The 24,389-nt window shown below is 37.2% G+C and overlaps 1 protein-coding gene across 2 annotated transcripts in view; it reads left to right on the top strand.

Annotated features, from left to right (window-relative positions):
* The window catches only part of LOC112050265 (uncharacterized), a 98,532-nt gene extending 80,233 nt beyond the window's left edge, over positions 1 to 18,299 (top strand). For both annotated transcript variants that reach the window (XM_052888208.1, XM_052888210.1), the window contains exons 7-13: positions 1,374 to 1,487; positions 1,786 to 1,952; positions 2,179 to 2,386; positions 7,736 to 7,894; positions 9,102 to 9,172; positions 10,783 to 10,956; positions 11,971 to 18,299. In XM_052888208.1, coding sequence (XP_052744168.1) covers positions 1,374 to 1,487; positions 1,786 to 1,952; positions 2,179 to 2,386; positions 7,736 to 7,894; positions 9,102 to 9,172; positions 10,783 to 10,956; positions 11,971 to 12,157 — 1,080 coding nt within the window. In that variant the 3' untranslated portion in view covers positions 12,158 to 18,299. The remainder of the gene's footprint in view (positions 1 to 1,373; positions 1,488 to 1,785; positions 1,953 to 2,178; positions 2,387 to 7,735; positions 7,895 to 9,101; positions 9,173 to 10,782; positions 10,957 to 11,970) is intronic.
* Positions 18,300 to 24,389: the final 6,090 nt, after the last annotated feature.

Below are 24,389 nucleotides of genomic sequence, written 5' to 3'. Positions count from 1 at the left end.
TTAGCAACCCATTTTCGGCTCACTGTTGAACACGAGTCTCCTCTCAGAATAAGAGGGGTTAGGCCCATAGTCCACCACTGGCCCAATGCGGATCGGCAGATATCACACACGTAGAGAATTAGGAAAATTATCAGGTATGCAGGTTTCCTCACGATGTTTTCCCTTCATCGTTTGAGGGAAATCACACGTGATTTTTGATTTCTTAAAATGCACACAACTGAAAAGTTGGAGGTGCATGCCCCGGACCAGATTCGAACCTATGCCCTTCAAATCGAAGGCAGAGGTCATATCCACTGGGTCATGTAAAGAACTAAGCAAAATCATCAGTAGGTACAACTTAATTAGTAACAAATCAATTCAACATTGCTTTCTTGTTGTTATGGCTATTTATGTTGAAACTTCCAAAATATCACTAAATTGCCCTGTTTCTTTTTTCCTTTTTCAGACTTGTCTTACACTTACTACATTTTGATTCATTGTTTGAAACTGTATTTAAATTTGGCACCAAATCATCGATAATGATGACGTTGCGGATTTTATGAGGAAGGAAAATGTTTCAAACAATACAGTATTATGTATTATACCTTTGAATTATTTTAAAAGGCGCTCTAAAGATTGGCAACAATAGATTCTTATAGGATACAATCATATTTAATGCTTACTCGATCCTTTTGTGGTGTGCTAAGGTCACGCTAATGCGCCATTGTTGGGTTACCGTAGTGTAGCGTGTGTGGTATAATACACCTTACAGTTTAAGGTTTGTTGATTAATATCTTAGGGAATATATGCAGGAGCTATTATGCTGGTTATAAGCATAAAAAGCATCTTAGGGAAGTCGGTACTGCTTCCCTGTTCACTTCTGTTACAGAGTAACACTGCTTGGCAGCAGAAATAAGCACGCTGTTTTATTACGGTCTGAAATATAGTTGCCGGTTTAATTATAGGCTTAACCTACGCCTCAAGTTGATGAACACAGGGTAATAAATTTTAGAGCATGTTCTTTGAATGCTCTGTGAATTGTTGCTCTATGTAATGACGTTTTTTTAAACTACTATCACCTGATGAAACGTAAGAAACCATCATCACCATGGGCCATTTGCAAGCTCGGTCAGGATATGTGGTATTTGCCCATTTACGAACTAATTGGCGAATTCATTGTATGGCGCCTTAGAAAAATATTCGTTTTTAATGTTAGATTACCTAATAATATCCTCTCGGGCTGGCTGACCATTTCTTATTTGATGTTCGATTATTTTTTAGTTCACAGCCTCTCGTATCGGACGATCCATTAGACCGTGGGCCCGTGACATTTGGCCAGTGCTACCCTATGGTTATGCCATAGTATTTGTCATATAAAATTGTAATTGTTCCAGCTTCGCGGAGAGTTCCTGAAGGAAACCAAAGTGCTAACGATCGTCTCGCCGCGCGCCGGACCTTCTACCGCTGCGGAGGGGGACGATGTTCAAGACACTCTCGTCACTAAACAGGTTACACCACTTATTTATTCATCTTCTTTACTCTCTAATTGGCCCCCAAAAAATAGGTCATATCCACACAGCTCGACATACACTCTTTTATCTTTTGTGCCAATTTCCCGCAATTCCTCTTTCCTCTCCCTTGTCATACGCCCAGTCCAATGAAATTTTTATTTTTTAAATGTTGCAAATAAGTCTTGAATTTTAGTTGTTTTTCTTATTTTTACTGCTCTTTTCCGTTACTCGAGCTTTGAGGGATCGGTACTGCTCTAATAGGGCAAGTTAAATAATAAATACCCATTTGTTACAGGGAGTCCAGACAGACCTGGCGGACCCCGATGGCAGTGTGGACCCGCGCTCGGTGAACCACTCGCAGCTGCACCAGTCGCGCGTGGGCCTGGTCAGCCAGGCGCTGATGCTCATCCTCATCGTGGGCTTTCTAGCCAGTGAGACGCTCAGCGAGTTCTGGAAGGCCAAGTGAGTAATCATCAGACGCCAAAATAGACGGATTATTATAGTACCTTTGACTGGCACTGATATAACAAGAACTTGAAGGTCAATTTTGTTTGAATAATAATATCTAAACTAAACGATATTTGAGTCCTCCTCACGCTGCCAAATGTGTCTTATGACTGTGTCAGCAGTTTTAGCGTCCGTATAAAGCAATAACAATTGAAATATGCCTTTTTCGCCCACACAACAGAGTACCGGTCGGGTCGCGCAACTGGCACGACCTGGTGTTCCGCATAGTGGAGATCGGTGTCGCGCTATGGTTCCCCTGCGTGCTGTGGAACTGCATGGCGCCCGAGCGGCTCTGGTTGCTCAACCCGCGGCGGCTGCTCGCGCGCCAGCTCGACGACGCGCGCCTGGCCGACCTGCTAGCGCCGCACCGCCCGCCCAACGATGCCAAGGTGAGGTCGCGCTGTACTCCCCTGCGTGCTGCGGAACTGCATGGCGCCCGAGCGGCTCTGGTTGCTCAACCCGCGGCGGCTGCTCGCGCGCCAGCTTGACGACGCGCGCCTCGCCGACCTGCTAGCGCCGCACCGCCCGCCCAACGATGCCAAGGTGAGGTCGCGCTGTGCTCCCCTGCGTGCTGCGGAGCTGCATGGCGCCCGAGCGGCTCTGGTTGCTCAACCCGCGGCGGCTGCTCGCGCGCCAGCTCGACGACGCGCGCCTCGCCGACCTGCTAGCGCCGCACCGCCCGCCCAACGATGCCAAGGTGAGGTCGCGCTGTGCTCCCCTGCGTGCTGCGGAACCGCATGGCGCCTGAGCGGCTCAACCCGCCCAACGGTCCCTTGGTGAGATCGATGGGAAATACGAGGATGCCGACTGTTGCTTACAAGGGACTTAGGCGTCATCCTAACAGGCTAACTAAAACAAATGATGCGATTTTGTCATACAATAAAAATAATCGCCAACTAGGACGACGCCTTGCAGCGCTGAACATCCATAGTGAATGGTCATCATCAGCCTAAGGCTAATCGCTAGAGGGCACTAGCCTTCACTCTCATATACAAGAGGATCTGCTCCACGTTTTATTAATTCCAATAAGAAATGGAATGCTTAAAACGATATGCCTCTGTAATGATCACTGTCAGATGTTAATGATGATCATTGGAACCGACGACTTGACTTGCTCTGTGAGGCAGAGGAGGGGGCCGCTACTGTGGTTCTTGTAAAATGAAATGACCTCATGAATCGAAGTAGGCTAACTATTGAACCAACTGGCAGTTAACGACAAAATATGAATGGTAATTACAAGTCAAAGAAAAGTTACATTATCATTCGAATGTTCTCTTTGGATGAAATGGAAAAGCCATCACAGTTTTGTGTGATAATATATGTTGGTATGTTCAAAATCATCACCTAATGTGACATAGTGATGATTTTGTTTTTGCTGTCGGTTGTTTTGCGATTTTGGATGTATTCAATGTTAGCGCTGATTGGGTGACCATAAACTACATTATTTTTTTGTATTATTACAGTGTTTTTTTACATATTTATGCAACTAGACCATTGTTATGATTGTTAACAATGAATAACAAGCATTTAGCAATTATCTAGAGCCGATTATGGCACAAATAATACACCGTTCATATCACTAATTAATCGGTCAACAACATTTCTCTCGCTGATGTGTGAACAATAGTAAAGGCTCTTACACACTTACACAAACTCCCAACACACAAACATAACACACACCATACAAATATACGAGTACTTGTTGGTAATTTTTATCTGGCCTTCATATTATTGAATACTATTTTGTTTTCTCTATTCTAAGATCTGGCCTCATAACACATTATCACACAATACTTGTCTAGTTTTTATAAAACTAAAGCCATAGCGAGATGAAACCAAAAATATCATCCAAATACATAAAGACTAGTATCACACCCAAATTCACGAATAAATTTGTCTTTCATTTTCTGAGGAAAACGAACTTAGATTTGGTATATATCTTATACTAAACTAGAAGTTTATTTATTATTATTTTACAACTATAAATCTAGCGAGGCAGGACCTCATGTTATTAGTCTGAGGTACGAAACAAGAAGAATATGCTTAGGTGACACGATATCGGTGTTGTTGAAGCTAATAACTGCTAATCTGTCGTCTGACACAATAAGTAAACCTTATAAACTGAAAAGAAAATACAAACTAATTAAATTAGAAAATATTAAAAATAAAATATACGAGGATATAAACAAGTAATTCTTCATGGATGTGATAATAATGTGAAAGAGTCTTAATACGTTAGATTTTTAGTATCTCCTTTTTCCATTTTAATCTACATTTAAAAGTAGTTCACATGATAAAATGCGTTTATTGTATTGTTTATTGTAATTTAAGGAATAAATTCGTATCATTTTTACACTGCCGGCTTAGAGCATAGTCGTATTCTGCATAGTTAAGTTCTAAATAGTTCTAATTTAAGTGTTATTTATGAACTCACGGATTTAAAATGGATGTAGAGCAAGCAAATAATAGTGTTTTGTTTTTGTTAAAGAAAGAAGTGTTAAAATGTTTATCGGTGTTTGACTGATTTCTCATCGTGTTTTTAGTTCATTAAGTTAAATAAACTGAGGGCACAATACCGTCGTTAGTTGATTTAAGTAATTTTCGTTAGGAACTTCTTCATTTCGAGTCATAACTTGTCTTGTCAGAATCTCTTCATATTGGGTCATAGTTTGTGTTGTCAGAATCTCTTCATTTGGTGTCATAAGGGTTGCCGGTCGTCAGCTTTTATGCTTTTGTTCTGTGTCTAGACAAAAATGTCTTGCTTGTTGTTTTTGTATGTCGTCTGTTCCGCCATTTTAGTGGTTCGTAGCCACGAGGGTGAAATTGTCGAAACCAAAAAGTTAGCTGAGCCAAGCCTATATTGTAAACTCTGTAGGTTTTTACATCGAAATTTTTATCGCTTTGATGTGATTTACCATGGAGACCGGGCACAACCGGGTTCGACTCCCGGTTGGTATTTGTGGGATGTCTCTCTAAAATGGCTTACAACTGTTATTATTATATTTTTAATAGAACTTTTTGTTCTACTGAGACATGTTATGTCTCTTGTCCTGGATAATCTTAGCCACCCATTCAGTGGATTGCATCATTTTATGTAAAAAAATGCTATCATCTTGAAGATTTGAATAATCAAATTATTTCAATAATTAGTTGTTAGTTTTTGGACTTACGATGCATTCTGTGGCTTTTGCAGTTTTAGTAATTTTGAAGATCTTGTCATATTATTGTTTTCTTTTGTCGAATGGTGCAAAGTCCGTAAGTCCGCAGATCCTGGAAGTGTTTGCGCGTCTGTCGTGGCGTCAAAAGGCGCTGTTCATACTGAGGCTTGTCCACCACTGGCGGTACTCTGTGTGGAGTGTTTTATACGCCATGTCACTGTATGCAAAGCCTGTGAGATCTATTGCCGATTGTGCCGCTCAGGTGGTGAGTGTTGACTATATATATTTTCACGTTTTATATAACAACTCTTAATTTTCAGTTGGTAGATTTATTAAGTACGCCATTCTGCTTCTTAACCGACTTTCAAAAAAAGGAGGAAGTTCTCAATTCAAGTCTATGTAATCCTTTTATAAAACGTCTACATTTTAACCTTTAATTAATGCAAGACATTTTATTAAGCAGTTAACACAGAGAGAGAGGAAATGACAGAAGATAAATATTAAACCACAGACAATATAATTGTACACAGCCAACACGGCATACGTGCTTATTAAAATTTAATCTCTCTTTGAACCACGCTCTGCTACCATCTTAGTATTCTTTGTATTGACAGTTGGAGGATTTATTCAATACGCCATTATCTTTCTTAAGATATGTATTCCTGCGGTAACTCATGATCCTTTAGTGTCGAGGCCATTCCCATAATGTGGATTTTTGTGGATTTTTTTAGGCTTGAATTTGTCAGTTGATCTCATAAATTTAGCTGTTTTGTATGCTACAGTATATAATATATAAAGTTGATAATTACTAACATATAAATAATTTGATAATTGATGTTGGAGGTTATCGACACCTATTCTATACTAATATTATAAACAGAAAAAGTTAGTGGTATTGTTGGGAGTAATCTCTTGAAAGCCATGTTATTTGTAAATGTCATCTATATATAAAAGAAAGTCCTCTTAGTTACAGTATTTACAACTCAATCTCTCAATAATCTCAACTCATCTCAACTCAAAACGACTGGACCGATTTTGCTGAAAATTGGTGGAGAAGTAGCTTAGAACCAGAAGACAGATATAGGATACTTAGGGTAGGCGCGGACCAAATCGCGGGCGTTCGCTAGTAGGCTATATTTTATCACCCTATGCTCGTGGAAACGAAAACTACGCGGGAGAAACCGCGGGGCGTCGTCTGCTTATGTAGCCCTAGCCGGTATAGATTGTGTTGTTTTGTTTTGCTGACCTTTAAACTACTATACTATTATTATCATTTCTTACTCACTCTTTTCTGTAATATAATAGGTAAATACCAGTTTATCTGTATATTGCTACTTGAGAGATGTTTGTATTGTAAAAAGCGTTTATTTATAGTTCGAGGAAATGTGTTATTTTTATCTTAAATGCATAAAGTACAGAGAAATGCAGCAGCTCTGGATACTTATTTTGTAGTACACAAATTAATGAGGTTATTATAAAGGCTGCGACAGTTTTGTAATATAAATCACGATGGCTTAACCACCCTGAACTTTTCTAAATCGCAAAGGAACCAATAATATTCTGTAAGTTTTATGTACACCACATGAAGAAAGAAATAGTTTATTTTAATATAACCTCACAGGCACTACCGAACACTTGTGTATATCTATTTATTCTTAGCATCCTATCTCATTCTTCCGTTTGCGCATACAGAGGTACAGAGGTACAGAGAGATACAGAGAGATACAGAGGTGAGCGAATAAGTTCATACATTCCTCTGTCTCACCCATGTCTGTTGTCATATAATACGAGTACACTCCTGTACTGCGCAGACAATGACTTATAGTTTTGCGATTTGTCTATAGAGCTTTGGTCCCTAATGGGAGACGTTCACAGATCCGCATCGTACGTATCGGACACATCGCATTAAATAGATTTTAATATTCTTTGTCTAAAAGTGCGTCCACTGATCCACATCTTTACGGATCGCTTCAAACGGAATTTATCTACCGTAAAATTAAAAATCCGTTTGATGGATTGATGATCTGTAGACGCCTACCATAAAATGGTTGGATTCTAGTGAATTTATTGAATGCTATACTCTAGATCAGAGTTCCCCAAACTTTTTTGTGTCGTAGACCCCTTACCATGTTTTTCCGTGTTGGGTAGACTCCCTACTTACCTGATATTGATTTCCTGTAAATTTCTAACTGCAGTGAAGTTTAGTGTTAAACACTTAAAATAAAAACACATGTTAATTTACTACTCAGAATCACTGATTAAATTAAAACAAATTTTGTATCTGTTATGTAAAATATACGTAACATTAAATAAACATAAAATAAACTATAAATAAATTAACATAAGCAATAAGTCAATATTTTTAGTGAGAAGGAGGAACTTGATGCTTTAATAATAAAGATATAAAATAGTATGATGTAAGTAAATAGGTACTATCAGTGTAAGTGTTAAGATACACTATCGTGGAACCCCATTTTCATTTCATGGACCCCTAAATTTTTTTTCATAGACCCCTAGGGGTCGAAATAGACCACTTTGGGAATCACTGCTCTAGATGGTAATAACAACAAAATGTTGCAGAGCGTGGAGACGGACTCCCTGGTGGGCAGCGTGGGCTCGAGCCGCGATTGCTGGATCTGCTACGACAGCGCGCGCCAGGAGCCGCTCATCACGCCGTGCCGCTGCACCGGCGACGTGGCCGCCGTGCACCACGACTGCCTGCGCAGGTGGCTCGTAGAGGTGAGCGAACTCACAGCACCATATGACGTCGCTCGATCTCGTGTTGCCTTCAGTGTGCTCGTGGCGTTCGAGCCGTCCACATCTCTTGTTGTGTAATTCTTAATGGATTACTTGGGATAGGTGGGGAGAGTGACTTGAGTGGAAAAGGGAAGTGTTTGTTAATAGTCAAAGGATCCTTTAACCCTACACACATCGTTCACAAGTGCGTGACTCTCAAGGTCATTCTCTGTCATTCTAGGGTCTTATTTTGGTTACAGTTTGATTTGTTAATTAAGTTGTCCTGACAAGTGTTGTGAATCATAACCTTTGTTCGACATTAGTTTTCTTATATTTGTAATTACTTTTGAGTCCTACTATAATAGTAAGGGAGCCGAAAAGGGGATTTCTGCAGTTACTCGAGCGCAACAGATTAACATAAGGGAGTATACGTTGCACGTTGTTCAGTACCTCCACCATGTAAGAGCCCTTAATATTGGTAGGTACGTTTAGGGCAACCAAAAAAAACTAACTACAGAAATATTCAATCAGCGCGTCAGAGTAAGAGGTAGGTGAGTTGATAGCTGGTGAAAAGGTGTGCATTTCGATAATCTGACGAATAGGAGGGTTTTAAAGTTACAAAATAAAACCCTTATATTTCTGTTATCAAGCCACTAGCGCGGTTAATTTTTTACTTATTTTGAATGAACTGATCTCCTGAATAATCGCTCATGTTTTCTGATTATTTCAGTAAGCCGAAGTAATAAAAATAGTTTTTAAAGTATGTAGTTAATTTCCCCACTGCTGAAAGCGAAAAAAGTTTCGGTTTCTACACGGCATAACGGCAGTGTATAACCATTTATTCTTTCTATCATCTAATCTACCAAATCTAATCGACTCCAATGACGTTTGAGTAACTGTAAATATAGCATCACGGGCTCCCCTACTATAATGACTGACAACGCTTCCCAGACCACAAACACAAGCTACACAGCAGAAGTAGCTGTGTAGCTTGTGTTTGTGGTTGTGGCCGGCGATGACGAGGTCCCCGATATCTGACGTCACCTTCTTGGATCTTGTAACTCACGATCTCGGGGGCGCACATAACATTAAATGGGAATCTTGTTCCTTTTTATAACTATATGACATTTGGGAGACATCAGCTTGTTCGGTTTTTATTATAATTAAAGAAATAATAGATCTTTTTTTAATATATCTTGTATGATTTCAGAGTTCAACTGGCACTGACGGTCTAAAATGCAAGGTCTGCAACACTCCCTACATTGTGCAACAGACGAACAAGTAAGACTTAACCTATGCGTTTCCAACTTTTACTAATTTTTGCTTTTAAACGTAAGTAGCCCCTGTATTCCGGGGGTCCTGTATCATTGATATGGCTTGCCCCTGAATCCGGCCCTCTCGCTTAACTTTCTAACCTACCTCCCTGCCAAATTTCATCTTTGTACGTCAGGTGGTTTTCGATATATCGTAAATCCTGACGGCCTCCGGTATGCCTCCTACGCGCGGTAGATTTACAAGACGGAGCTCCTGAGTTCGATCCCCGGCTGGGCCGATTGAGGTTTTCTTAATTGATCCAGGGGAGGTGGTGGGAGGCTTCGGCCCTTGCTAGTTACCACCCTACTGGCAAAGACGTACCGCCATTTAGCGTTTCGGTAAGACGTGTAGGAACCGAAAGAGGAGTGGATTTTCATTCTCCTCCTAACAAGTTAGCCTGTTTCCGTATTAGACTGCATCATCACTCGTATTTGGATTTGGATAAAAATCTCAGGTGCCATATCAGAAGTGGGAATTTTTTAAATTCAAATTACTTTCTAGTATGAAAAATATTACGAACATTTGCTGAAATCTGTCAACAGATGGCGCTGTATGATTTTGTGTCGCGCTTCAAGAGTTCTTATCGAATACCTATAAATCGGAGTCCATTACCTTTCAAAGGCACCCACACCAGGATTTAATAGCGTGTATCACTATTAGATTCTGGTGCTGATGCGAGGACCAACACTCAGCAGTTCCGGCACAGTTGCCATAGGCCCATAGCTTGCGTGTGCTATTTCTATGGTGGGAACCATTCCGCCAGGGACTGCCCACGCCCACGTCAGGCCTGGCGCACTGCGTGTTTTAGCAAAAACGTATATGGTCGCACCACCATGGAGGGGACGTAAACAGGCGAGTGTCGCGCTCGCACGCCGCTCGGGTCGGACGCTTTTCTCTTACTTACCTATACCTACTCCTTACTTAGACTATCCCCTTTGACTATTTAGACAATGGACCTGTTTCGCACCCAAATTCACCAACAAAAAGTCTGTCGTTTTTTGAGGGGGACAAGGTAAACTCACACATCGAAAACATTTAACACCATAAAATGTATTATGTGTCCATACACTACACACAACTATATATTTGACTCGCAATACACACACGCGTAATTTTTACACACACTAACCAACACATCGCTTAGACTATCCACAGAATGTATACATAGAATGTTCGATTACTTGATCGATTTTTAGGTGTTCTGTCAAAAGAATCGATTCTTTTAAGAAATTGTGTTTATTACAAATTTGATAAAATTATGGTAGAAATACTTACAAATGTAACGTTACTCCATCTTTTACTAAACTACAAGTTGTTGGTCGTTTTTTATGCCATTCAATTACACAAACCGGCATTTTTAGGGAGCTCTTTACACGACGAAAACGATTACAATGAAACATCGATTCTATAGCAACAGTTTTTATAAACGCGTTAGATCATTGATTTTTGATATTTGCCAGAGGGGTAACGGCCAGCGAGGCAGGTCCTGTTATTAATGATCGAAGACTATCCCACTTCTGATGTCATCTGTTGCAGTTGTAGTGCTGTGTAATTGTAATGCTAATATGTGTGCGCAGGGTGGAGTGGGAGCGCGGGTTCACGGTGGCGCACTGGGCGCGCACGGTGCTGGGCGTGGCGTGTGTGTGCGGCGCGGTGGGCGCGGCGTGGGCGGTGGCGCAGCTGTTCCCGTCGCCCGTGCCGCGCGTGCTGGCCGCCGGCACCGCCGTCATCATCTGCTACATCGCGGTCCAGTGAGTGCACAACTACATACTCAGACCAATTATAGAAGGACCTGTATCGCACTCATAGTCACGAACAAAATTGTCTGTCATTTTCTGAGGAAAACGAGCTTAGATTTGGTATATATCTTATACAAAACTAGAAGTTTTTGCTCGTTTTTTACACAATTCAACTACACAAAAAGGTATTTTTACGGAGCTCTTTAACCGACGAACACAATTACAACTATTTAACATCGATTCTATAGAGACAGTATTTATAATCGCATTAGATCGTTGATCATATACTTTGACAGAAAAGTAACGTCTAGCGAGGCAGGTCCTATACATTAATTGGTCTGAGACTACATATGACACATCCCAGACCTCAAAACCAAGTTTACCCAGACGCGTAAACTTGGTTTTGAGGTATGACATTTTGCTTAAGGTACTAAGTGCAAAAAAAAGTTACGTAGTTACGCGTTTATGCATCACTTTCGTTATTTTGCTAAAGTGTTCCAGGTACACATGAAACATTATGTAAACGAAAAAATATTCACGAGTTGTTTAATTTAATTTGTTTTTAAACAAGTTTAACATATTATTGTAAAATACTGTCAAAATTTGCACGCTGATTTAATCAATAGATTGTGTTGGATTTTTTTTTTATATTGTAAGTATTTATATTGTACCATTGTTAGTCACAATTCAGCAGATATATAATTTAGGGAAATCAAATCAAATCAAAAATCATTTATTTCAAGTAGGCTCAGTTTACAAGCACTTTGGACACTACAATAACCAAAGTGATTCATAAACGCGTAACTACTTCCATATACCAAACGATGAAAACTTTTTTTGCACTCAGTACCATAAGCAAATGTCATGAAAAATATGTCTTGGTTATTCGCACGTGTACATTCGTACGTTTTTATGTACATATACTAAATTTTCAAATAAATACTGACTATGCACATAATAATATTTTACCAAATATATTAAATAGTGTATTTAAGTACAAATCCATATCAAGTATATTTGTTTCAGATTCCTCGCAAAGGACACGACGATGGCCTTCCAGCGTGCCAAGGTGCTGTCGCTCCGGATCCTCACGGAGCCCCACGAGACCTCAGCGGCAGACCAGACCCAGCTGTCTACCATCAGCAAGACTGTCACCGTGGAGATAGCGTCCAAGACCGTCCTCGACCAAGCGTTGAAGGGAGACATCGAATAGAGTGATTAAAAAAAACTTTAACATCGAGTAAATTTTCCTTTTTCTGGTTAAAATTATAAAGGACAAAGGTGTTTCCAAAAATCATATAATATTGAATGGACCATTTCAGTCACCATTTGCAAGAATGGAGTTTTTTTCTTCTAAATTTTGAAAGTGCTCAAGACTAAAGTGAGTGTTTATAATGAAAAAGTGAGTGAACTATATAACATATTCACGATGAACGAAAAAAAAACATTTGCACGAATTCTCTGCAATATAAATGTTTGAAAAAGAGACTAAATTAAGAACATTAATGTTTAAAGACTACAAAATGTGCTTAATTAAAAAAATACCAGTCATAAAGATGACTCAACAATTTTTTGTTATATTCCACAATAAAATATGTTAACCAATATAATAATGTAGAAAAGGATTTCGTAAATATCTTAAAATAAACTGTAAGGCACAATTATCTGCCCACTTTAATTTGACGCGAGTATATTAAAGTGGACGGATAATTGTGCCTGTGAGTATATAAATATGTTCGATGCCTAAAATCTTTTGGTGTGGATAGAAAAGATAATTCCAAGGCTTTATCACAGTTCTTATCGATGGGCACGTGAGAGATATAGTAAGATAAACTATGCCATAAGCAAGATCTCATTTGATTGTTTACATAGAATGTATTTTTGCAACCGCTAGATTCTAAAACTGACGTTTGAAAGTCCCTACAAGAGGTCTATGTCCAGCAATGAATGTACATCGGCAAAAATTTATTAAGATAATATTAACCCATAGCTACAGATACTAGCAAGCTACACTAGTTCCCTTTAGTGATGATAAATCTCGCTAGGAAAACAATTTTTGAAAATTTTCTATTCTACAGTGTCACGTTAATCTACTCTTTTATGTCTAAGAAAACTGTCCCTGTATACAACTGGCACGACGATTCTTTTTCTACGATCGCAAACGCTTCGCAAACTACCTTGATCTGATAGTCTTGGTCACGTGACTTGTCGATAACAAATGTCATTCCCATACATTTATCTAGTTTTCGAAGCGTTAGCGATCGTAGAAAGAGAATCGACGTGCCACTTGGCTATATGGGCTGGAACGGTAGCATGTCCTAAACATGTTTAGTATTAAAAGCGAACCCTGGCTAAAGTCAGCAGCGCTTGGACGATAAAGACAATTTGTGACGTAAAATAAAAACTTTATACACAAATGTTACTGAAATTTACTGCTTTTTTCATAGTCAATTTCTTTTTTTTTTTTAAATATATTTGTCAAGCACTACAACTATTCCCGTATTAGTTCGAAAGACTAATAGGAACGATAGTCTAGCGCGGTTGGGAACGAATGGACCTCTACCATTATTGAGTGCGGCCCTTTTACCAGCTACTGAAACTTTTTTTATTCTTAGCGAAGCTTGAGCGAGTCCGCTAGTATTAGTATAGATAGTAAGTAGGAAGTAGGATAGACTTGCGTTTGACTACAATCATGCCTGGTAAAAAGCAATGATGAGTCAGGAGTCACAGAAGCCGGAAGGGCATTCCACATCTTCGCTGTTCTTATTCGAAACGTCGATGCGAAACGTTTTGTGCGAGTCGACTGGACATCGACAAACTTCGAACATTATACACTGGAGTCTCGAATTTTTTTCTATATCCATTTACTTTTCTTGTCAAAGTTACATACACTCTCCTTTTGGGTGTACTTAGGTGTTGCAAACAATTGGTAATTTACAATTTTTGATTGTACATCGATTTATAGTAATGTTTGTGTATAAAAATATAAATAGACTGTTAATAATAATCAGCATTTATGAATTATAAATTAATGTAATGTTTAAATTAAACGTTATTTCAATCGGATATTTAGAAGAAATGCAAACATAACTCAGTCCTCTTCCGCGCGTAACAGGCTGTAAAGAGAGGCATGGAAACGCGCGCTATCGAATAATAGTCGTAAGATCCGTATTAGAAACGACTTTCACCCATCCATCCACCCATGTTTAATGGATGAAAAATATTTGGCCAGGAGTTTTTTAGGCAATCAGATGGGTGAAGGTCGTTTCTAATTCGTGTCTTCTATTATAAAGACTGGGCATGCCGCCCGCCCCTCTCGCTCCCCTATGACGTCACACCCCGCACCCCTGTACTTTGCAGGCGATGACTCAGTTATGTAATCATAAAAACTAAGCTTTGTGTGTGAGTTGGTTGAGTCTACTATAGTCTGACAAGTTCGTTGATGACACTCCCATGATATGCGGGCGACGGGGGGAAAGACTGCGCGGGTATGAAATAGTGCGTGCGGGAAAGTGAGGTGCATCAGTCGTGGGTTTTTCATTCATCGCTACACGCATCCCGGCCCGCGCGGACTATCGGGAGTGTTGCGAACGAAGTTGCCAAGCTATACATTATATTTTACGTCAGTGAAATCATGATCATCATTAACAGCCGATGGACGTCCACTGCTGGACATAGGCTTCTTGCGTGGACTTCCAAACACAACAGTCTCGAGCCACCAGCATCCAGCGTCTCCCTGCAACCCGCTTGATGTCCTTAGTCCACCTAGTGGGGGGTCGACCAACACTGTGCTTTCCGGTCAAGGTCGCCATTCCCGGTCCCAAGGGGTCATCAACGTCCATCGGCTCTTTGAACTATCAGTGATATATTAAACTAAATTGAGATACATTAACTATCGGCATAGACCATAAATGTTGCCAATTTTGACACGTCTTTTAATCTAAATACACTGTTAAAAGTACAAAATTACATGTTTAACTTGTATTGTGTGCTATAAGTAATACTTAGACATGTATAAATTAATTAACTACAGTTTTCAGTAACTCATAAATTGTTAAGTTGCATTGGTACGAGCACGGACTTATATTTATCTAGACCCCGCTTGCTGCTATAATATAACCTAAAGGGGTGTTTTTTAGATATTGGTCTATTTACCTTTTTATGAAATGAATCTTTTGAGAAAATTTACGATAGATGTTTGAAAACAGAAATACATAATACGAAATTTGACGAGCACGTTAGTCGAGTAAGAGATAGATGGTTAACGGTATCTGGCTTAATATAAGTCCGTGGTTATGTTTCAAAAATACCAAATATCTAGATTATTTGAACCTGGCCCATAAATGCTCTAAACACTCCACACATTCGCTGCTGTCATGTCTATAAAGCTAGTGATACACTAAAATGACATGTTGTTTTATTTAGCCTTATACAATGTGTCATGACAGGTCATTAAAATCTAGATATAATAGAGAAGAGAAAATAACCATTAAGTACCTTAAACTTATTGTCTTTCAAAGCTATATAAAATTGGCAATAACTAAAATCTGATTGTGTATTTTATGAAACAAAAAAGCGGATTAATCGGAAAAATAGCTAAAGTTTTGTAAATACTTATTTATCTATCATCTCAATTTAGTTTTGTTGAGAGTATGAAAATATTTCGTGAATATTTGTGTAAGTATACAAATGTCAAAACTAAATTGACAGCTGTCATAGTAGTGCTACCAATTCTGTTCTTCTTCATGGCGTTCATGAGTGCCAATTTGACATAGATCACTTCGTCAGTGTCGTGTTGATGGAGAAGCCACAGTTGTGCTGTGTCTTGTATTTAGTGCTGTCAATTTAGTGTGTTGTGTACAAATAAACTAGGCAAGCGTAGACTGAGAAATAAATAGACCATTGATTGACGTCTCGTTGTCAGTCATAAGATATTCTATTTTGACGTGCTTTTTACATCACAACACATTACAATGAAGCATTATTTTAAGCTAATTGTTTATTTTAATTTCCAATAAGTTGTTATATTGTGCTTACACTACGTTTATTTTATATATTTTTAAAAGCAAAGCAGGTCTAGAAAAACAGCACTGGTCGTGACAATACACATCGCTTTCTCTCATTTCGTTGCAGAACGCATAACTTGGTTGTCTTTTTTTTAAGGAACACGACTCATGCTACGTATTCGTCTATTACTTCCTCTGTCTACGCTAATAAGTACCTTTAATGAGTGTTGTGAAAGTGAATTATTTTAGTACAAAGATGGTTACGTCAATTGTGATTAAATATAGAGGACGCCATTTTTAATATAATAGATACTGTTGCTATTAGAAATTCTTTCTGGAATATTCTTGTAGATGTAGCGAGACTTGTCTCATCTTAGGAGATGTAGTAATGAAAAGTTGCCAAATTATTGAGACGCCAATTATTCGACTGTGGAAAGTAAAGTTTAAAGTAATTTATATCAACTACGTAATTGTGTATCCTTGTTAAGATATATTCTATGATGTATATTACATTATATTTATTGATTTCTTTTTTTAAGAAACGATATGTGGGCGTTCACCTCTAACGTAATGTCAACCATGGGAAATATCTTTATTTCGTACACTACGCTGACTACGCTAGAGCATCTACTAATAATCAGCGCGTTATCGACTGACTGGTAAGAATATATTTCAATGGATAAACAGATAGGAAAATTACTAATGGCCTGACGACTTAGTCGATAACGCACTTACTATACCCACGCAGAGTTCACAGTGGCTTTATTGTTCTCAAAATACCATTGAACTTACTATTAATGGTATTATTAGAAGGAAACCTCTAGTTTCACTGTAAATGGCTCAAACTCTACACCGAGGAGCTATGAGCTGTAGACTATTATCGTACCATGAACCCTTATGTTGTAACATAACAAATAAATATAGGACAATTACTTTGTATTAAAAAAAGAAAAAGCTTTAATATGTATCTCAGACCAATTAGCGTCCATAAGCTGCCTGCTGGAGGTTACTCCTTTGTCAAAACTATTTGTTCACCTATAGAATCGATTTTTCATTGTGTTAAAATTACACGTGTGGGTATAACGATTTAAAATATATTGTAGTGTGTAGTGTATGGACACAGGATCTATTTATTGGTGTTAAATATTCTCGATGTGTGTGTGTCCTCAAAAAATTACAGACAATTTTGTTGGTGAATTTGCGATACAAATCCAATAGAAGGTAAATAAATCGTCTGAGATATGTATGGACTCGGTGAACTGCTGGCCTATTTTCCATTTTGGTATTTATTATCAACCGATTAAAATAAACAGCAAATCAATTGACAAAATGTTATCTACACACTATGATACAAAATACAAATGTCATCCGGTGATTACTATGGGGTTTATGTATGTATGACATTTGGTCAATTTATTTGTTGTTTATTTTAATAGGTTTATAATAAAGACCAAAAATAGTTCGGCATAACGCTTGCTCGTGGTTAGTGACATATGTCATGTCACGTTAAATGTGAACGCTCCCTAAGTGCTGGCGCATATCATATTTTTATTTGTATTTTAGTGTCGGATATAAAAATGTTCGATTTATTCAAATAAGCCTGTAAAAATCAGGGCATTTCTGATTTAATGAGGGTGTTTCTAGAAAATTAATAAATACGTGACTACGAAAGTATTTCTTTTTCTTTTTATTTCGACGCAGTGTCTATCCCTTATTTTTAAAGGATTTCAGCAAATGGTACTAGCTTTTAGTATTACCAGCTTATGTAGCATTACATAGTGTCTATAATAGTTAATTAATTAAAAGTGAATAATTGATTTGTTTTGCAGTTCGCGAAATACCGACAATCACAAAAGCTTCCCCCAGATTTGACAGAAAAACCTCCGAAATCGTTTCCTCGTATGTTGACCCTAAAACGTTAATTTGCGAAGTTCATACTTAGCTTATTAAATCAATTATTCACCATTTATAATGAACATTCACTAAATAACGCCTGTTTCAATTTGATACTAGGTTATTGTAAAATTACATAATATCCTGGAGTAAATATTGCGCTTAAGAAAGAGTTCCAATTGAAGTCTCGATACTTCGAGATGCCGCACTCAAATTCTACGAGTTTTAGTTTCAACTTTCAATTTTAGTCAAAACAGACATGCTGAAGAAGCCTTATTTCAAAAACTGCTTGTAACTTCGAGTAGCATTGTCTCCACGGATTTATATTTAGCAACCATTTCAACCTTTTCCTACCTACAATACCCAAAAGTAGGAACCTACCTGTACTAGACATTTCGATTGCCACGTTTCTAAGAAATTGTTGTCCTCTGGATTACATTTTAATTTATTATCTAGTTCTAGAAGTTCATAAAATAGGATGTTTTGTAAGAGAATTACAAATATTTTTTTAAGGTATCAACTTTATTAAATATAAATCCGCGTAGTACTCGCTCTACGATTGCGAAGTGAGAAACATTTTAATTTATTTACAAGTTCTAGAAATTCATAAAATAGGATTGACATCCTATTTTATGAACCTCAACCTATTGTAAGAGGAGAATCGCTATTTTTGCGGTATCTAAGTAAATATACATTCGTGTAGAACTCGCTCTACGAGTGCCAATTCGAACCAGCGTTATCTCAGCCACTGACGATCACGTACCTAATCTCACATGCCTGCCTAATGCCTTGATAGCCGATAAAACTGATCGTGTGTTGCTCACGATGTGCATGACATCATACCGATGTGAACTTACTTGATCGTCAGTGGCTGACATTACGATATCTGCCACAAACGCTCCTGGCACGCATAGTTCTCATTTCAAATAGCATTTTGCTGATTCAACAGTTTCTTACGTAATAGTTTTACGTATTCTAGATATATTTGTCTATCGCTTTGTTAAGGCGAATTTTCCGAGATGTGTCAAATATTTCTTAAAGTACAATGAATAAGATTATTCTGAAATTGAGATCATTCCCCTTAACGAAGAAATATTTTTCTGTATTGCAATAAGAGGCTTAAAACTTTTACCTTAATAAATTATACTATAAAAAGTAATTTGTATTAAGTAGATACATCCGTATTATATTGTTATTTGAATAATATAGAAATTATTTTAAAATCTATCGTTTGTTTTTATTTTTTAAAACCCTGTAGATTATAATAATCTATTTACTATATAGTCCTGCAAAAAAGCAATATTTTTTTGCGGCATTTACGATTACAGTTGTAGTCCATCCCCGTATTAGTTTGTCACAAAGAAGAAAAGTTGTGTGCAATTTAAGAAATTAAATATCACGTGTCATAAATGGTAAAGGAAAAACATCGCGAGGAAACCTGCATACCACAGAATTTCCTTAATTCTCTACGTGTGTAAAGTTTGCCAATCCGCATTGGGCCAGTTTGGACTATTGGCCTAACCTTTCTCATTCTGAGAGGAGAATCGAGCTCAGCAGTGAGCCGAATATGGGTTGATAATGATGAAGGAAGAAAAAACACTATAGCAAACAAAATGGACATAAATCGATCAAAAATGTTAACCCCCAAAGGCGACTTTATTGCTGCACACAATCTCTTTTTATACCCAGGCTTTGACAGGATCGACATCAGAACGATTGATGCAATATCAACAATAAAAATCATAGGTAGGTAGATAGGTAACTATCTACTCTGTCCTGAATGCCAATGATCTCCATAAAAATTAATAAACGCTAATTATTTCCTTATCACACAATAATTATCGTAAATGTTATAGCTCGGCGCGACGTGTGCGGCAATTTGTCATATCGGCATATTGTCTTGGTTATTTATATCTCTTGTCGCTTTACGCTTACCAATACGGAGTTTGGAGGTGCAGGGTCTGTAGTCATGTGACACGTTTATTCTATTTCTACAATAGCAAACGTTTCGAAATATAAATTAAAAAACTAAAAATCATGCTTTTAGCAGGCACTAATTTTCGTATTCCTAACAAAAAACCCGTTTATTTGATATTCATATCATGGGGCTGGATTTCAAACAGCCAATCCGCCATCTGGATATGGGGAGGCCGCCATATTGGATTGTAATAACGTTTCTTAGCTAGTCTTATATTGTCATCAGAATGGGGATGATGACTAGGTTTAAATATATTGATTTTTATGATACATTCGGGTAAAAAGGGTCAATGTTAACTAATTTATACATAAAAAGCAAAAATTGTCTGGATATTTGCAAAATAAATAAGATAATAAAATTTCAAAATCTATTAATTTTTTTTTATCGTAATTACATTAAAAGTGACATTTTTCAATAAATGAACTATAAACATAAACGCACAAATAACAAAGATATTAGTAATTTTGTTTGAACGCCCATACAAACCTAACGATCCGCGAGCCAACGACGTCACTAAATCGTGCTATTTTGTATGGAGCGTTTTTCAGGGACCCGCGGCAGCGCCGCAAATCTGACCCTTTAAATCCTTGTAGCTCCGAAAGTAATGATCGCAGATACCCTGTTACTTTTACAAAATTGCTTTACTATTAGTATACTCTTAATTTATATACAATTTAAAAAACTGTCATCATCCCTATTCAGATTCAGACCGTGTGCATAATCGAAGACCGGGAAGTGGGTCAAATTAAGATTCCAAGATGTTCTTCGAAAATACAAAAAAAGTATATTTTTTACTAATTTTTGATCATAATGTTGGGTTTCACTAATTTTTAAATTAAATGTGAAACCTACTTCTCTTAAGTACTAAGTGCTAATAAATTAAGTTTTTATGAAAACAAGTAGGCAACAAATATATTATATTATTCTATTTTTCACTTATTTTGTAAAATACTATTTTTTCTATAATGTACCTACTATATTTTTTTACAGCTTAAATATAAATGATATTTTCGTAAAAAAGTGTTGGCAACCCTACCTACAACACCACAAGCATTACCTTTTTATAATATTAGTATAGTTAGGCATGGTTTCGAATAAAAGGTTCTATTACTTCGTATCGATTCGGCTTAGTCGCAAGTTGCAATTTTGTACAGAGCGTTGGTACCTCGTACCCACTATCTACGTACATTGCATTGATTTTCATGTTTGGCTTTCAGCCAGCAAAGCAAGGCGAAGGTCATTCGCAGACTATGGAAGCATACTCAGCAAACTAGACTAATCAATTTGTGGATTACATAATGTACAAACAGACGATATAAAACTAGATATCTACTTAAGTATCATAAAGCACACTAATATTCTAAAGGCGAAAGTATATTATGTGTGTAAGTGGGTTTGTATGTCTGTTCCTCCTTTACGTCGCGGTTATTGAAGCGATTTTCGACTGGAAATAGATTTTACTCTAGATAACATCAACATCTGATTTTTCCGGGATAAAAATATCCCGGAAAAATCAGTGAGATTTGTGAAAAACTGAATTTCACGCGGATGAAGTCGCGGGCGTCCGCTAGTTATGAAACATAGAAGTTTGTAAAAATTTAAATTTCTTCGCCACGTCTATCAGTCTATTCGCGATAAACTCAAAGTATAACTTACACACTGAACGGATTTTTTTGCCGTTTTCAGTAGGTAAAAAGTAGGTACAGTGTTTTTTTGGGAAAGAGGCTTATGTATATAAAATATGAAGAGATAAGGTATATCTATACTAATTTTATAAAGCTGAAGAGTTTGTTTGTTTGTTTGATTGAACGCGCTAATCTGAGAAACTACTGGTCCGATTTCAAAAATTCTTTTAGTGCTAGATCAAGGAAGGCTGTATGCTATTTTATATCCCCATATTCCTACGGGAACGGGAACCACGCGGGTGAATCCGCGCGGCGTCGTATAATTATAAGATGTAAATCAGTTGAAATAAACATAAATTGTTAAAAAAATTCTAAATATTTAAATAATTTTCATAGTTTATGCTTTAAGCGAAAATTAATTTGTCCGTCTCTGTTCTGATGCGCTAGTGCCCTATCTCTAGTATAAAATATGGTTGGTTAGGAGTGAGTCCGACGGGCGAAAATCGAACCCAGGACCCCTCGGTGTTGAATCCGAGCACTTTACCGTGTAGTTATTTGCTTTCGAGCAAGTCTCAAGATCTATGTTGTCGGCACATTCGACTGTTAGTTTCAACAATGCCATTGCTCAGAAGCTTCCAAGTCCTCTTTAAGTGCAGCCCACGCTGTTTTAGATCTGAAGCTAAAAATATCAGAAGGTCGCACGAAACGCTTTCAAAAAGCTTCAAATGTCAACTACAAAGGGGTTTGAAAATTGTTTATGCTCCGGTCAGCCATCTTGAATCGCTAAAATGGTGGCTTTTTAAAAAAAAAATAAGTCCACACGTTTGTTTGTCCCGTTAGTCCAGTGGATCTATATGATTTTCGAAAACGAGGTTCTAGGTTCGAGGGATTCGAGTAATTAAGCTATGAGATACCTACTGAGTTTTTCTTCTAAGAAAGGAGAGACCCAGTCTCCATACAAACTCGAGCCCAAATTATACGAATGATAGAGAGCTGAAAATTGGCCATAAATTAGGACAAACAAGGAGAACTCATGGGGCCAATTTTTAAAGAAAGAAAGTCAAGTGTCTCCACCCTCTACTGGCTAAACGGTTGTTTATGGATATTTATAATGAAACTTGCGGACCCGGTCAAGCTTCGCTTTGACTTATTTCACAGAAAACATTACTCTATACTACTCTATTGCTACCCAATATTATTATTTTTCTTTAATAATATTGAAAACTAGCAAAGTATAGATAGATATAGATAATAGGGATGATGACTAGGTTTGAATATATTGATTTTTATGATACATTCGGGTAAATAGGGTCAATGTTAACTAATTTATACATAAAAAGCAAAGATTGTCTGGATATTTGCAAAATAAATGAGATTATAAAATTTCAAAATCTATTAAAAATCTTTTATCGTAATTAGATAAAAATTCTATATATTTTTTCTAATAAGTTTTACCTTACTTACATTAAATGTGACATTTTTTAATATATGAACTATAAACATAAACGCACAAATAACAAAGATATTAATAATTTTGTTTGAACACACATACAAATCTAACGATCATTACATTGCCTACGACGTCATTAGTTCGTGCTATTTTGTATGGAGCGTTTTTCAGGGACCCGCGGCAGCGCCGCAAATCTGACCCTTTAAATCCTTGTAGCTCCGAAAGTAATGATCGCAGATACCCTGTTACTTTTACAAAATTGCTTTACTATTAGTATACTCTTAATTTATATACAATTTAAAAAACTGTCATCATCCCTATTCAGATTCAGACCGTGTGCATAATCGAAGACCGGGAAGTGGGTCAAATTAAGATTCCAAGATGTTCTTCGAAAATACAAAAAAAGTATATTTTTTACTAATTTTTGATCATAATGTTGGGTTTCACTAATTTTTAAATTAAATGTGAAACCTACTTCTCTTAAGTACTAAGTGCTAATAAATTAAGTTTTTATGAAAACAAGTAGGCAACAAATATATTATATTATTCTATTTTTCACTTATTTTGTAAAATACTATTTTTTCTATAATGTACCTACTATATTTTTTTACAGCTTAAATATAAATGATATTTTCGTAAAAAAGTGTTGGCAACCCTACCTACAACACCACAAGCATTACCTTTTTATAATATTAGTATAGTTAGGCATGGTTTCGAATAAAAGGTTCTATTACTTCGTATCGATTCGGCTTAGTCGCAAGTTGCAATTTTGTACAGAGCGTTGGTACCTCGTACCCACTATCTACGTACATTGCATTGATTTTCATGTTTGGCTTTCAGCCAGCAAAGCAAGGCGAAGGTCATTCGCAGACTATGGAAGCATACTCAGCAAACTAGACTAATCAATTTGTGGATTACATAATGTACAAACAGACGATATAAAACTAGATATCTACTTAAGTATCATAAAGCACACTAATATTCTAAAGGCGAAAGTATATTATGTGTGTAAGTGGGTTTGTATGTCTGTTCCTCCTTTACGTCGCGGTTATTGAAGCGATTTTCGACTGGAAATAGATTTTACTCTAGATAACATCAACATCTGATTTTTCCGGGATAAAAATATCCCGGAAAAATCAGTGAGATTTGTGAAAAACTGAATTTCACGCGGATGAAGTCGCGGGCGTCCGCTAGTTATGAAACATAGAAGTTTGTAAAAATTTAAATTTCTTCGCCACGTCTATCAGTCTATTCGCGATAAACTCAAAGTATAACTTACACACTGAACGGATTTTTTTGCCGTTTTCAGTAGGTAAAAAGTAGGTACAGTGTTTTTTTGGGAAAGAGGCTTATGTATATAAAATATGAAGAGATAAGGTATATCTATACTAATTTTATAAAGCTGAAGAGTTTGTTTGTTTGTTTGATTGAACGCGCTAATCTGAGAAACTACTGGTCCGATTTCAAAAATTCTTTTAGTGCTAGATCAAGGA

Source organism: Bicyclus anynana, chromosome 2 (genome assembly GCF_947172395.1).
Source record: "Bicyclus anynana chromosome 2, ilBicAnyn1.1, whole genome shotgun sequence".
NCBI classification, from domain to species: domain Eukaryota; kingdom Metazoa; phylum Arthropoda; class Insecta; order Lepidoptera; family Nymphalidae; genus Bicyclus; species Bicyclus anynana.
This window is presented reverse-complemented; position numbering and strand designations above follow the sequence as displayed.